This window comes from Rhododendron vialii, chromosome 5a (assembly GCF_030253575.1).
Source record: "Rhododendron vialii isolate Sample 1 chromosome 5a, ASM3025357v1".
Lineage (NCBI taxonomy): Eukaryota > Viridiplantae > Streptophyta > Magnoliopsida > Ericales > Ericaceae > Rhododendron > Rhododendron vialii.
The window spans coordinates 29,466,902-29,480,168 of NC_080561.1; the positions used below are offsets into that span (position 1 = coordinate 29,466,902).

Here is a 13,267-nt window from a genome sequence, read left to right on the forward strand (position 1 = left end):
GAAATTTATAGAAATGGTCCACTTAGTTTTACTCGAATCTTATTTTCGTTTTTTTAAATATTGATTGTAATTTTTTTGACTTTTAAATTTAGTTTTTATACTAAATTGGTTTAATTGATAACGTCTGACAGTCAAACTAGACGAAAAAAAATTAAATTGAAAGTAGACGTCATCAATTGAACCACCTTGGTAATGACTAGCAGAGGGTGTGATACCACTTCTTTTAAAGAGGAGGGTGTGATGTCACTTTTAAAGAGGAGAAGTGTGCGAATTGAACCAACTTGGTAATGGCTAGCAGAGGGTGTGATACCACTTCTTTTAAAGAGGAGGGTGTGATGTCACTTTTAAAGAGGAGAAGTGTGCGATAGATGAGGGGTCTATCTGATTTTTACCCAGACTATATACTATATATTTGTTCAATTTCCGCAGCAATTATCTCATTCACGCGGTTGAGAATAAAAGCCAAAGCAACGAGAACTCTTTCATACCATAGCAATGGAGCAGTCTGTTACTACTTATTACGAGTACCCACTGCTCCATTTTTATACTGTATATTTTTCTGGGTACCGTGCAGATTCTGTTTTATTCTGTGAATGGGCATTGTGGTCCATCACGCGGGCACGTCGCCTTACTGGCGACCCAGATTGCCCGGTTTCAGAGTCTTCAGTTCGTCTGAGACGGCGGTGTTGCGGTGGCAAGTGTTGGAACAAATTGACAAGGAGCTGAGTAAAGGAGACGACAGGGCTGCACTTTCCCTTGTCAAGGATTTGCAGGGCAAGCCTGGGGGATTTCGCTTTTTTGGTGCTGCTAGGCAGGTTCTCCACTTACATGTCTGGAAAATATGTGTGTATGAATGTGTGTGTATATATATATATATATGTGTGTCCTTATATGTATGTTAGTTCTTCTTTGGCTTCAAAGCATGGGCAGCGGTACATATAGGGCCCGTAACGAACCAAGTTGGAGGTCGTGTTGGCTTGTCTGAGATTGGTTTGTTACATAAGCAAATCAAGCTTGAACGTGTTTTTGAAGCTCATTAAGTTTTCGAACCAAGCTCAAACAAACTACTGCTCGGGCTTGTTCGACTTGGGATGTTTACAAAAAATTCAAGCTACTTGAGATCCATTCCATTTTCTCATTGGAGAAGCGCTTTTCGTCTCGATCCTAAAAATAGGATCGGCTCGATTAAAGGTCGTTTGAGATGGGTTCGCCTCATAAATAAGCCAAGCTCAATCCTATTTTTTAAGCTCGTTAGGTTTTCAAACCAAATTTGAACAATCAATTATTCGGCTTGTTCGGTTCGTTTATCAGCCCCAGATACATGTGGACTAATTTTACTCTTCATATACTAGTGAGCATACAATAGTTGAATATTACATGATGAAATATACGACGTGTTATTGATGCAATGTATGAATATTTCTCTATATTTAATTCTTCAATTTGTGAAAATTGTTCTACAAAATTAGAAGAATCAAAGTTTAATTGTTACTATTGCCTTGCGAATAATATTGATTGTTAATTGGCCTCCTCTAGTGCGAATTCTTGCTCCACTCAGCTTCAAATGCAAATAGGACAAGATTGTCTAGTATTATAACTGACCCATTTTCTTGATGAGTTTAACATATGTTTACAAGAGATGAACTGATTAAAGGACATGTTTCGTCGGCCAGATTAGATGTGAGACTAGATAACAAATATCATGGGATCATGTTTTCGGTGTTTGAAAGGAAACAATTAGTAGAGGACGGATGACATTTCCATTAGACAGCCAATCTTGCAAACTAGAATATATAACTTGATGTCAAATCGATAGATCATCTCACTACTGGTCTGGTGGAGTTACTCATCCAGGAAGATTGCATATCACATCCCTAATAGTTCGACGAATCAAACATGGTCTTAAATGTTTTGGGAGGAGGAGAAGGTTTGCTGTGAATTGCTTAGTTGATCAAGCAAATTCAATAGGACGCGTACTAAACTAAAAAATTTGGTGACTGAAGTTTATTCTACCCTCTTTGATGCCTTTCGGCTTTGATTTGGCGGCATGGTTCTGCAGCAAAACATCCATTTTGCTCCTTGGTTCTTAGAGGTATAGGAGGGCCACTGTTTCAACGGTATTCTGAGAGCAGTCACGTTGTGCATATATTGCCAAAGGCTAGCTCTATCTCAAATCCTCCCCCGCTTATACCCCCAATGATTGGGGACTAGATGGGTTCTTTTATTGTTGTTGTTGAAGTTTATTCTGTAACATGTATATTCACAGGGAATTTAGGATATTTCCATTGTGATGTATCTAGAACTTGTGGATTTACCAAATTCAGGTTGCTGATTTTTTATGAGCTTGGTCTATTAACCGGAATCCAATTTTTAGCGATAGGATCTCAATAAGATTGTATCAATAGTGAATTTGTTTCTGGTAAGTCTTCTGATCAAGTAATCAAAAGCATTGCTAGTCATGGCTATCCATCTTATTTCTTAGGATTTCTACACAAGTAACAACCTTTGCCCATCTCAGGTGCATTCGAGTATGTTTTACAGTTTTGTGGTACAATGAGGTCTCTATTTGATCTGTGGATTCGTTGCACAGGTACCCCAGAGACTCTATGGTTTGGATGAACTAAAACTGAACGGAATAGAAGCTTCATCTCTGCTGTCACCAGTAGATGCAACTCTTGGTTCTATTGAAAGAAACCTGCAGCTTACTGGTCTTGTAGGAGGAATATCTGCATGGAATGTGTTTGGATTGAATCCACAACAAATCTTCTACTTCTCTGTCAGCTTGCTGTTTTTTTGGACATTTGACGCGGTAACTTTGCAGTTAGCAATAACAAATTCGTCGTCATAAAAACATGTTGCATTATGCTGGCATTAGAGAAGTTGATTGTATCTCTCTGTTAACACTTGCACCGAGTTGGAAATTTAAGGCACCAAAATACAAGCAAGATCAAAGTTGGAAATACACCTATAAAGCAAACAAACCAGCAACTCTAGCATTCACCGTCTCCACGATCTGAAACCCAAAGAGCTATGATACTCCTTTGGTTTAGATTCACCCATTTCTTCATCTCTGATTATCTCTTGCCCTTCCAAACATGAATGGCTCCTCTTGTTTCCCTTCCTCCAAAGAGAAGGTGTGGGAGACGGAGGGCAGAGTGCATTAAATTGTCACTCCATTTGAGGCTTCCTGCACCCCACTTCCAGTCATACGGAAGTTTGCTGAGAACATGGAGTGCTGGTGGAACATCTCTGAAAGAATTAAATTATGTTCAATCAAAAGCGCGCACACACACATACGCCGTAGCAATGTGTACAACCATTATCTATTGTCTGTCGATTCTGTCTTATAACCGTCTTTTTACAGGTTTCTTTTAATGGTGGAATCAGCAGCTTGATTCTTGACACAATTGGCCACACGTTTAGTCAAAAGTACCGCAATAGGGTTGTCCAAGTAAGATTCATCTCTTTCTCTCTCTCTTGCGCACGCGCGAGTAATTTTTTTGGTCTGTAAACTGTCTTAGTCTTGCAATGCGTTCTTTAAGTGATTTGCGGGGTTTTAATAGCTGAAATGGTTTCACAGCGATACATTCTCATCTATATGTTTCTACTATGTGCTATTTTCATCAGTACTTGTGTCAGCTAAAGATATTCATGTTCATTTTTTGGTGTATTGGTCATCTGTGTGCTAAGATCTCCTCTCAAGTGATTATCACCAAAAAATTTGATGTAGCATGAAGCTGGCCATTTCTTAATTGCCTACTTCCTGGGAATACTTCCAAGGGGATATACGCTCTCAAGTTTGGAAGCTTTGAAGAAGGAAGGATCTCTCAACGTTCAAGCGGGGACTGCTTTTGTGGATTTTGAGTTCCTTGAAGAAGTAGGTTGTTTTCTTAATTTTTTGTATTTCATCTGAATATAGTTTTCTAAGAGTGCTATTCTTCATACCTCCATTGTCTGTCTTTTTGTTAATTTGTAAAGAAGAGAGAGACGTAGAATGGGAACCCAAAACAATTAGGGTTATTTTCTCATTACGTTATATACTTATACAAATGTAAACAGCAATTACACCTTAGACCCTTATCTCCTAATCTACTTACATAAGAGATTAAATGTAAACTACAACTAATTACATATAAACCCATAACCTATGATGCACCGACACGGACACCGAAACCGACACCGGGACACAGGAATTCTAAAAAAATGGGGACACGGACACGGCGGGGGACACGCCACGTGTATATTTATTTATTTATTTATATATATAAATAAATAATAATTATAGTTTAACACCCAAAAATTTTAAAAAAATTATAATTTGGCCCCAAACTTAAAAAAAAAAATTATAGTTTGACCCCCAATTTTTTCAAAAATTACAGTTTAGCCCCCAAATTTTAAAAAAATTGCAGTTTGGCCCCTGCCGTGTCCCCATCGGTGTCCCCGCCGTGTCCCCCTCAAAATTTAATATTAAAATATGGGACACGTGGCGTGTCTCGTACGTATCTCCGAGGTGTCCCGCCGTGTCCCCTGTCCTGACACTGCGATTCTTCGACGTCTAGAGGTGTCGGTGCTTCATTGCCCATAACTAAACACTCCCCTTCAAGTTGGTGCAAAGATATCAATCAAGCCCAACTTGAACACAATGAGGTGGAAACTCTTGCTACCAAGCCCTTTTGTGAATATGTCAGCCAATTGATCTTCAGATCTTACAAAAGGCATACATATCAATCCCGCGCTCAACTTCTCCTTGATGAAGTGCCTGTCAATCTCTATGTGCTTCATTCTGTCATGTTGAATAGGATTATGAGCAATGTTGATGTCAGCTTTATTGTCACAGTAGAGTTTCATAGGACCATTATTAGTAATTCCCAAATCACGTAACACAATTTTGAGCCACAAGAGCTCACAAAAGCCATGAGCCATAGCTCTGTACTCAGCTTCTGCACTAGACCTGGCGACCACTGATTGCTTCTTACTTCACCAAGTTACCAAATTTCCCCCAATGAAAGTACAATAGCCAGAAGTAGAGCGTCTATCATCTACAGAACCAGCCTGGTCAGCATCAGTAAATGTCTCCAATCGCAGGTGACCATGATTAGAGAATAGAATTCCCTTTCCTGGAGCTGATTTGAGGTACCTCAAGATACGATAAACTGCATCTAGATGCGAAGTGCGAGGATCATGCGTAAATTGACTAACAATGCTCACTGCATAAGTAACGTTTGGTCGAGTGTGAGCTAAGTATATCAGTCGACCCATAAGTCGCTGATATCTCTCCTTGTCAGTGCACTCCCCCATATCGCTACTAAGATGGTGATTCGCCTCAATAGGAGAATTTTCAAATCTACAGCCCAACATACCAACATACCTGTTTCTTCCAAAAGATCAAGTATATATACTTCTGTTGGGAGATAAAAATACCTCTATCAGACCTTGTCACTTCCATGCCAAGAAAGTATCTTAGTGATCCCAAATCCTTAATCTCGAATTCTTGAGCCAGACCAGATTTGAGATTAAGAATTTCATTCACATCATTGCCTGTCATTATTATATCATCAACGTACACAATAAGGATAGCAATCTTACTAGCACTTCCTTTGATGAACATAGTATGATCTGCATGGCTTTGTTTGTATCCAAACCCCAACATAGCCTTGGAAAATTTGCTAAACCACGCTCTAGGTGATTGCTTCAGCCCGTATAGGACCTTCTTCAATCTACACACCTTCCCTTCAGCCTTAGAGGAAGAGAAACCTGATGGTACGTCCATATACACCTCCTCTTCTAACTCACTATGGAGGAATGCATTTTTCACATCAAACTGGTGAAGGGGCCAATTCAAATTGGCAGCACAAGAAAGCAGAGCTTGCACAGTGTTCATCTTTGCTACTGGTGCAAACGTCTCCTCATAGTCAATACCATAGGTTTGAGTAAAACCCTTGGCAACAAGTCTCGCCTTGTATCTCTCAACTGTACCATCAACATTTTGCTTAACAGTGAAAATCCACTTGCATCCTACTGATTTCTTTCCTCCTGGAAGTGATACTAGCTCCCGAGTGCCATTCTTTTTCAAAGCTGTCATCTCTTTTACCATAGCTCCTTTCCACTTAGGTATTTTGAATGCATCCTGCCAATTCTGTGGAATACATATAGAAGAAAGAGATGAAACAAATGCATGGTACAAAGGAGATAAAAGATCATAAGAGACAAATTGAGAGATAGGATGTTAAGTACATGACCTAACACCTTTCCGAAGAGTAATAGGAAGATTATCAAACTCAATAAAGGGAGGTTCAATAGGAGAAGATTCATTACCAGATAAGTCAGCTGAGGAATCCGAACCTGGAGCAGGGGATTGTAATTGACAAGGTGATATTACACCTGAGGACTTTCCTTTCTTCTGTCTAATGTAGGTCTTTAAGTTAGACCCTTTCAGCCTTTGTGGTAGTTCCTTAATATTGTCACCAATGTCATGAGTTGCTCTTTCAGTAGATATTGGTTCCTCTCTAAATTGTTTTCTCTCCCTTTCACCATGATTATAAAAAGAGGTAAACATCTCTTCCTCCCTCATCTCTTCTTGCCGATGCTCCCTCTGAAGAGATGAAGTGGAGGGAGAGTAAAAGGACACTGTTTCCCAAAAAGTAACATCCATAGAGACATAAAATTTTCTAGAGTGAGGATCATAATATTTATAGCCCTTTGAGGTAGGAGAGTACCCAATAAAGACACACTTATGGGCTTTAGGACCTAACTTGCCCCCAGAGGGATGATGGACATGAACAAAACACAAACAACCAAACACCCGCGGTGGGAGAGTGGTGACACGAGAACTGTGAGGAAGACACTCAATAGGAGTTTTGAACTGGAGAATACTAGATGGCATACGGTTGATAAGATAAGTAGCAGTCAAAATCACCTTTCCCCAATAAAATTTGGGAACGTTCATGGTGAATAAAAGAGAGCGAGCTACCTCAGCAAGATGACGATTCTTGCGTTCAGCAACTCCATTTTGTTATGGAGTGTCAGCGCAAGTCGTTTGATAAAGAATGCCATTTTCTTCTAGGAATGCGGCGAATGCCCTAAAATTCCTATCTATATACTCAGTCCCATTGTCACTACGGAGAATTTTAATATTTGTATCAAATTGAGTGCGTACCATGGCATAAAAAGATTTAAAACAAGAAAAGACGACACTTTTTGACTTAAGTAAATACACCTAAGTAACACGAGAATAACAGTCAATAAAAGTGACAAATCACTGAAAACCTTTAAGAGAGGTAACAGGGGAAGGACCCCAAACATGAGAATGGATAACTATAAAAGGAAACACACTCCGTTTATTAATAGGTGCATAAGATGAATGCCTATATTTTCCAAACTCACAGGCTTCACAAAAAAACTGACTCCTAGGACAATGCCTTATTAAATTAGGGAAAAGTTTCTCTAAAATTCCAAAGGAGGGATGACCCAATCTACGATGCCACTGATGTAACATAGTAAGAGCTGCACTCGTATATGCTTGCAGAGTAAGACCACATGACATGGGTGGACGAGGTGCAGACTTCGAAAAATAAAGGCCACCATGTGATTTACCATTACCAATCACCTTCCCCGTATCAAGTTCCTGAAAGACACAATGAGTAGGAAAAAAGGTCACGGGACAATTTGCAGAACGAGTAAGGCTACTAATAGACATAAGTTAGTGGCAAAGTTGGGAATATGTAAAACTGAAGAGAAATAAAGGGAGAATAGTGAACGAAACCTTTCCCTGAGATAGCAGAGAATGACCCATTTGCTATTCGGACATTATCCTTACCAGAACAAGTAGAATAAGAATCAAACATAGAGGAACATTTAGTCATATGATCTGAGGCACCAGAATCTATAATCTAAGGAATAGCAGAAGAGGTAGTAAATGCACTAGCCGGGATACCTGTGTGAGCAAAGTAGGATGAAGTAGGAGCTGTTGTGGAAGAGGAAGCTATAGTAGATGGAGAATCAGCCCGAGCAATTAGGCGCTTGAGAGTTTGTATCTCCCCCTGAGAGAAACCACCAACATGATCAGATGACACATGAATCCCAGAACTGAACCCAAAATCAGGCAATGTGCCAACTGTAGACTCCGAAATATGGGCCCGGGCCCGAGAATGCACAGGACCACGACCATGGCCACAACGTCCACCCCCGCCCCCACGAGAGCGCTTGCCATGTAGCTTTCAACACAAATCTCTGGTATGACTAGTGTTGTGGCAATAATCACATTGGATTGATGCACGATTAGAAGGCCCGTTGCTAGTACCAGACTGGGACTTGCCACCCTGGAGAATAGGCCCACTTTCAGAACCAAAATGACCCTAAGGAGTAGTAACCAGGGCAAAACGATCAGAAATAAGAGGGTGCAACATAACACTCCTCCTACTCTCCTCCTGCTGAATAATAGAATAGGCCTCTCCCAAGGATGGAAACAGAACACGACCCAACACCTGCACTCTAATCGGATCAAGTTCCAGATCAAGACCAGCAAGAAAGTCATAAACACGCTCTTTCTCCATCATTTTTTAGCCAATTAGCAGCATCCACAGCATAAACAGCCTGAAAACCCTGATAATAATCAAATTCACCCCAAGCTCCACTCAAGTCAGCAAAATACACGGCAACAGAACGATGATTTTGCTCCAATGTACGGAGCCTCTTCCTCAACTCAAAACACTGTGCATCATTACCTTGCTGAGAATAGGTCTGGGCTGCAGTAGTCCAAAGCTAACGCGGAGTATCAGGCAGCAGGAAAGTATAGCGAATATCAGCTCTCATGGAGTTAAACAACCAGGTCATGACCAACGATTTCTGAGATTTAAACTTCTTAAGTTCAATAGTCTTAACAGGTGGAGTAACAGGACCCTCAATGAACTCTGACATCCCTTGGGCCTCAATAGCTAAAGTAAAGTACGAGACCAAATCAAATAATTGGTACCATCCAATTTAATATGACAAATATCTAGAGGAGAGTTATCCAGAGTCCTTATGCGACTCAACTCATCCTTTGTACTAGTGGAAGACTTGGTTTTATCCTCTGATGACATTTTAACAGTAGAACAACAATTCCGAATCCACAATACTCAGTCAACTCAGTAATGAAGGGCCGCAAAACAACACTAATTACAGCAAACAACCTTAAAAAAAAAATCCAAAGGCAGCAAGAGCAGAACGCAAACCAAATATGCAATACCAAATCAAGATACACAGATTGAAGGTTCCTACCCCTGTTTTGACTGCTGGAACAGTACCAAATCAAGAGTTCTACCCCTGAAATAGGGCAGAAACAGTCGGAATCTGCAGGAGCAGTGAAAAACGAGCACACGTCAGTGCTCGTCGGCGTCAGAATCGACTGGGTCTTTGTCGGAACTGCGTGGTCTTTATCAAGAAAGGCTGGGTCTTGTTCGAAACTGCGTGAAAGACCTGGGTTCGACAGATCCACGCTCGAAATTGCTGGGTCTTGTTCGAAATCAAAAAACAAGTGCCCTAGGGTGTTTGAATAGATCTGGAAAAAACTCGACGGTGGCTGGAAGTTGCTGAGTCTCGATTATCGATTGATCAAAAGGAAAAGAAACGATCAAAAGGAAAAGAAACGACAAGGTAGGTCTCAGTTCTACCGCTCTGATATCATGTTAATTTGTAAAGAAGAGAGAGACGTAGAATGGGAACCCAAAACAATTAGGGTTATTTTTTCATTACGTTATACTTATACAAATGTAAACAGTAATTAACCTTAGACCCTTATCTCCTAATCTACTTACATAAGAGATTAAATGTAAACTACAACTAATTACATATAAGCCCATAACTTAACACTTTTCCTTTGTCGTTTTTGTTCTCTTGTGGTGATGGGAAGTGGAAAAGTTGGTCTCGACATGGGATCTTTTTGCAAGATATCTGAAATGGTTTTCCACGAAAAATTATACCATCTTGTTTCTTTAGGCAATCACAAGTAAATATCGCTCTTTCCATTAAGATCTCACTAGATCAGGCCTAGTTAACTAGAAATAAAGATCATTCTTGTCGATTGACTTTTATTTTTATTTTTATTATCTTTGTTGGTTTCTTGTCTATATCCTCTGAAACCTGTTGTTATCGTCATGCAGGTAAATGCCGGAAAGCTAACAGCCACAGTAGGATTCCTTCTTTCTCATCTTACAAATGCTGCACATAGACATTTCAAAATTGTCCCATACATTGTTGAGTTCAGAATTGGAAACCATTCTAATTATCGTGTACTTGTTAGATGCTGAATAGGTTTTCGTGCATAGCACTAGCAGGTGTTGCAACTGAATATCTTCTCTATGGACAGGCTGAGGGAGGCCTTGCAGATATTAACAAGGTTAATACCATTCTCTTCCTCCTTTTTCCTGTAAGAAAAATACACAGATGAGAAGAGCGAAAAATTGAGCCCGAGGATTAATGAACTTAAGATGCAAAGAGCAGGTAACTCATTGGAAAATGTAAGACCAACAAGTTTACCACAAATTATGTCACGCCCTGCTTTTTAAACATATCTTCAAAAAAAAGATACTAATTAACAAATAAAAAATAATAATAATATTACCAAAAAGATCCTTTGAGTTTAGCATAAGTTGGAGAAAGTTCAAGTATCAAGGTTAACGGGTGGAAATAACAAAGTTAATTACATTCTTCCAATGTCAAAAGTAAACGTCAAAATACGGTTACAGAGCCATCTACCCAATTCCAAAAGACTATAAGTGTAGATGTATAAATAACCGTCCAATAAGTTCACAAAAGATGCCTTTTCTTTGCAGGCATACACTCCATGCAACAAGAACTAGTTTCCTTGATTTGTACCTGAAAATGTTAAAGAAGGGTGAGCTCACTAGCTCGTAGAGAAATCTTGAAATGAAAAACATGAAAACATGTTATATTCAATTACCGAACAAGAGGCTCAATGAGGAAGGATAGTAATCCAAGATACAATTCAAAGTCGAATGACAAGCCAAACATTAAATTAACAACTTTATCTCTCTTTTCATTTCTCAAGCAACACAGGTCATACGTCTAGCCCAACCAATCAACAATGCATGATATGTGATGCAAAGCAATGCACCGGGCAATGTTGGGCCCCGTAACCCTCGCCAAGGTCCCACCCAGAAGGTGAACCGGGCTCCGTCCATATTGACGTGAATTCCGGGCGGTGTTGGGTCCCGTAACCCTCGCCAAGGTCCCACCAAGAAGGTGAACCGGGCTCCGTCCATATTGACGTGAATTCCGGGCGGTGTTGGGTCCCGTAACCCTCGCCAAGGTCCCACCAAGAAGGTGAACCGGGCTCCGTCGATATTGACGTGAATTCCGGGCGGTGTTGGGCCCCGTAACCCTCATCGACATCCCACGAAATGGATGCGACTCCACATTCCGGGCAGTGTTAGGCCCCGTAACCTTCGTCGACATCCGAAGTTGGATACGACTCCATCTATTGTCCATATGCTATGACATGCCACACCATGATGCATACAAAATTCGATATCACACGTAGCCATAACACTCGAATCATAGTTCCATAAACATCCTTCATTATGCACAATCCATCCATAATCAATCTCACACCCATTATCGAGTCAAAACGATTATACAACATCATAAAAATTGCATACTCAATATCTTTCAATGATTCCAACGCCAAAATATCACCAACTTACCAATCTTTAAAACCCATAAGGATCCATAACCAATAGCGTCGTTTAACCATGACCAGCGATGAAAAGAACGCAGCTCTATAAGCTGCCCAGATTTTCAAATTTGCAGGACAATCTTCTAAAAATCACTATAAATCAAATTCTTAATACTTTTGAGTGATTCCAGTCCCGATAGTTGCGCAATTGAACGAAGTACAAAAGATACAAAGGAACCCTAGTCAGATTCGCACTCAAAATCTGGCTAAACAAGCATTTACTTAAGCAACACGAATCTGTCGAGTAAAAACGTGACAGATTTGTGACCTGATTTCTAAAATCCACCATTAATTCAATTCTCAACGGTTTTGAGTGATTCTAGCGGCATTAGAACGGGCTTTAAGTCTACTCTATTTCATATGAAGGAACCAAAATTCAATTCTGAGCTTAAGAAGGCGTAAAACCCCAAAAACCGAAGACCCTGTTCTGCAGATTTTCGGAAATGACAGGGATAGCTTCAAACAACGAGTTTAAGCACGATTTGTCAACATAATCAACATATAAACACATAACAAGCGTAAGAAATCCCTACCTCAAGGTCGTATGAACTTCCCCCGAGCCAATCGAGCCCTAGATCTTGAAATACTCCCAAAACCGAGGCGAACCAACTCCCACCGAGCTAGACCCACGAAATTAAAGCTTGGAGGAGCAAGGATTGAAGGTTTTTGATGTGGGTTTTGTGGAGGAATTGTGGGAGATGAAGTTTGGAGAAGAGGGGTAAAGAGAGAGAAGGAGACGTGAGAGAGAGGGGGAGAGATGTTTTGATTTTTTTTTGTTTTTGTTTTGATTTCCACCCCACCCCACCCCTATACATATTTACATATTTTCCCTCTCTTACACATTGGCCCCAACCCCAAACTAATTACACATTACCCCCAATGCCACACGTAATATTGACGTATTTTCCATGAAATAATTATCCGGGTCGCTACAAACTAGGGGTCTATTGCTTATAACGATGTCAGTACTATTTTGTTTAGTGACATTCAGATTTTCCCTGTTAATCCCTTATGTCTGATATGTCGCGGTTAATGAGCACAACTACTATGCTGATGTTTCTACTTATGAAGTTGTCTCCAGAAAACTATGCTCATGTTTCTGCTGATTCAGCTTGTGGGTGAAACCGAGTAATATTTCTGTATTGCGGCTGTTGAGGTTAATGGAGGATATCTTTAAGTCAAACGGCATTAATCATTGGGTTCTCATCTATTGGTGATAGGTCATATTAAAGCTTGCCCAAATTGGGTAATTATCATTTCCAAGACTAGAATTTGAGTTTGAGTTGGATCATGCATTAACATGGTATCACAGCTATGCTTTTGAATGAGACTCTTTGATTGGTTGCCTATACACGTGCAAGCTAGGAATCACACATGTAGGAAATTGTTAGAGGTTGTGACTCTTGGTGGCTTGTCCGCTCGTGGTCAACTAATTTTGAGTTGGATGCTTTAGCAAATCTTATCCTTTGGCATTTCTCTTTCATGATAGTGTTCCGACAAGAGATCTCTAGCAACCTTCTCGCTGGAGCTCTT

At 40.2% G+C, this 13,267-nt stretch overlaps 1 protein-coding gene across 7 annotated transcripts in view; it reads left to right on the forward strand.

The window, feature by feature from the left end:
- Positions 1 to 441: 441 nt before the first annotated feature.
- The window catches only part of LOC131327382 (uncharacterized), a 55,049-nt gene continuing 42,223 nt past the window's right edge, over positions 442 to 13,267 (forward strand). For 2 of the 7 annotated variants that reach the window (XM_058360517.1, XM_058360518.1), the window contains exons 1-6: positions 446 to 815; positions 2,591 to 2,809; positions 3,365 to 3,451; positions 3,731 to 3,877; positions 10,140 to 10,166; positions 10,280 to 10,375. In XM_058360517.1, the coding sequence (XP_058216500.1) occupies positions 594 to 815; positions 2,591 to 2,809; positions 3,365 to 3,451; positions 3,731 to 3,877; positions 10,140 to 10,166; positions 10,280 to 10,375 (798 nt within the window). In that variant the 5' untranslated portion in view covers positions 446 to 593. Of the gene's footprint in view, positions 816 to 2,590; positions 2,810 to 3,364; positions 3,452 to 3,730; positions 3,878 to 10,139; positions 10,167 to 10,279; positions 10,526 to 12,674; positions 12,981 to 13,267 lie in introns of those variants that run through there. The other 5 variants (XR_009200285.1, XR_009200284.1, XM_058360519.1 and 2 more) reach the window with 5 other exon arrangements.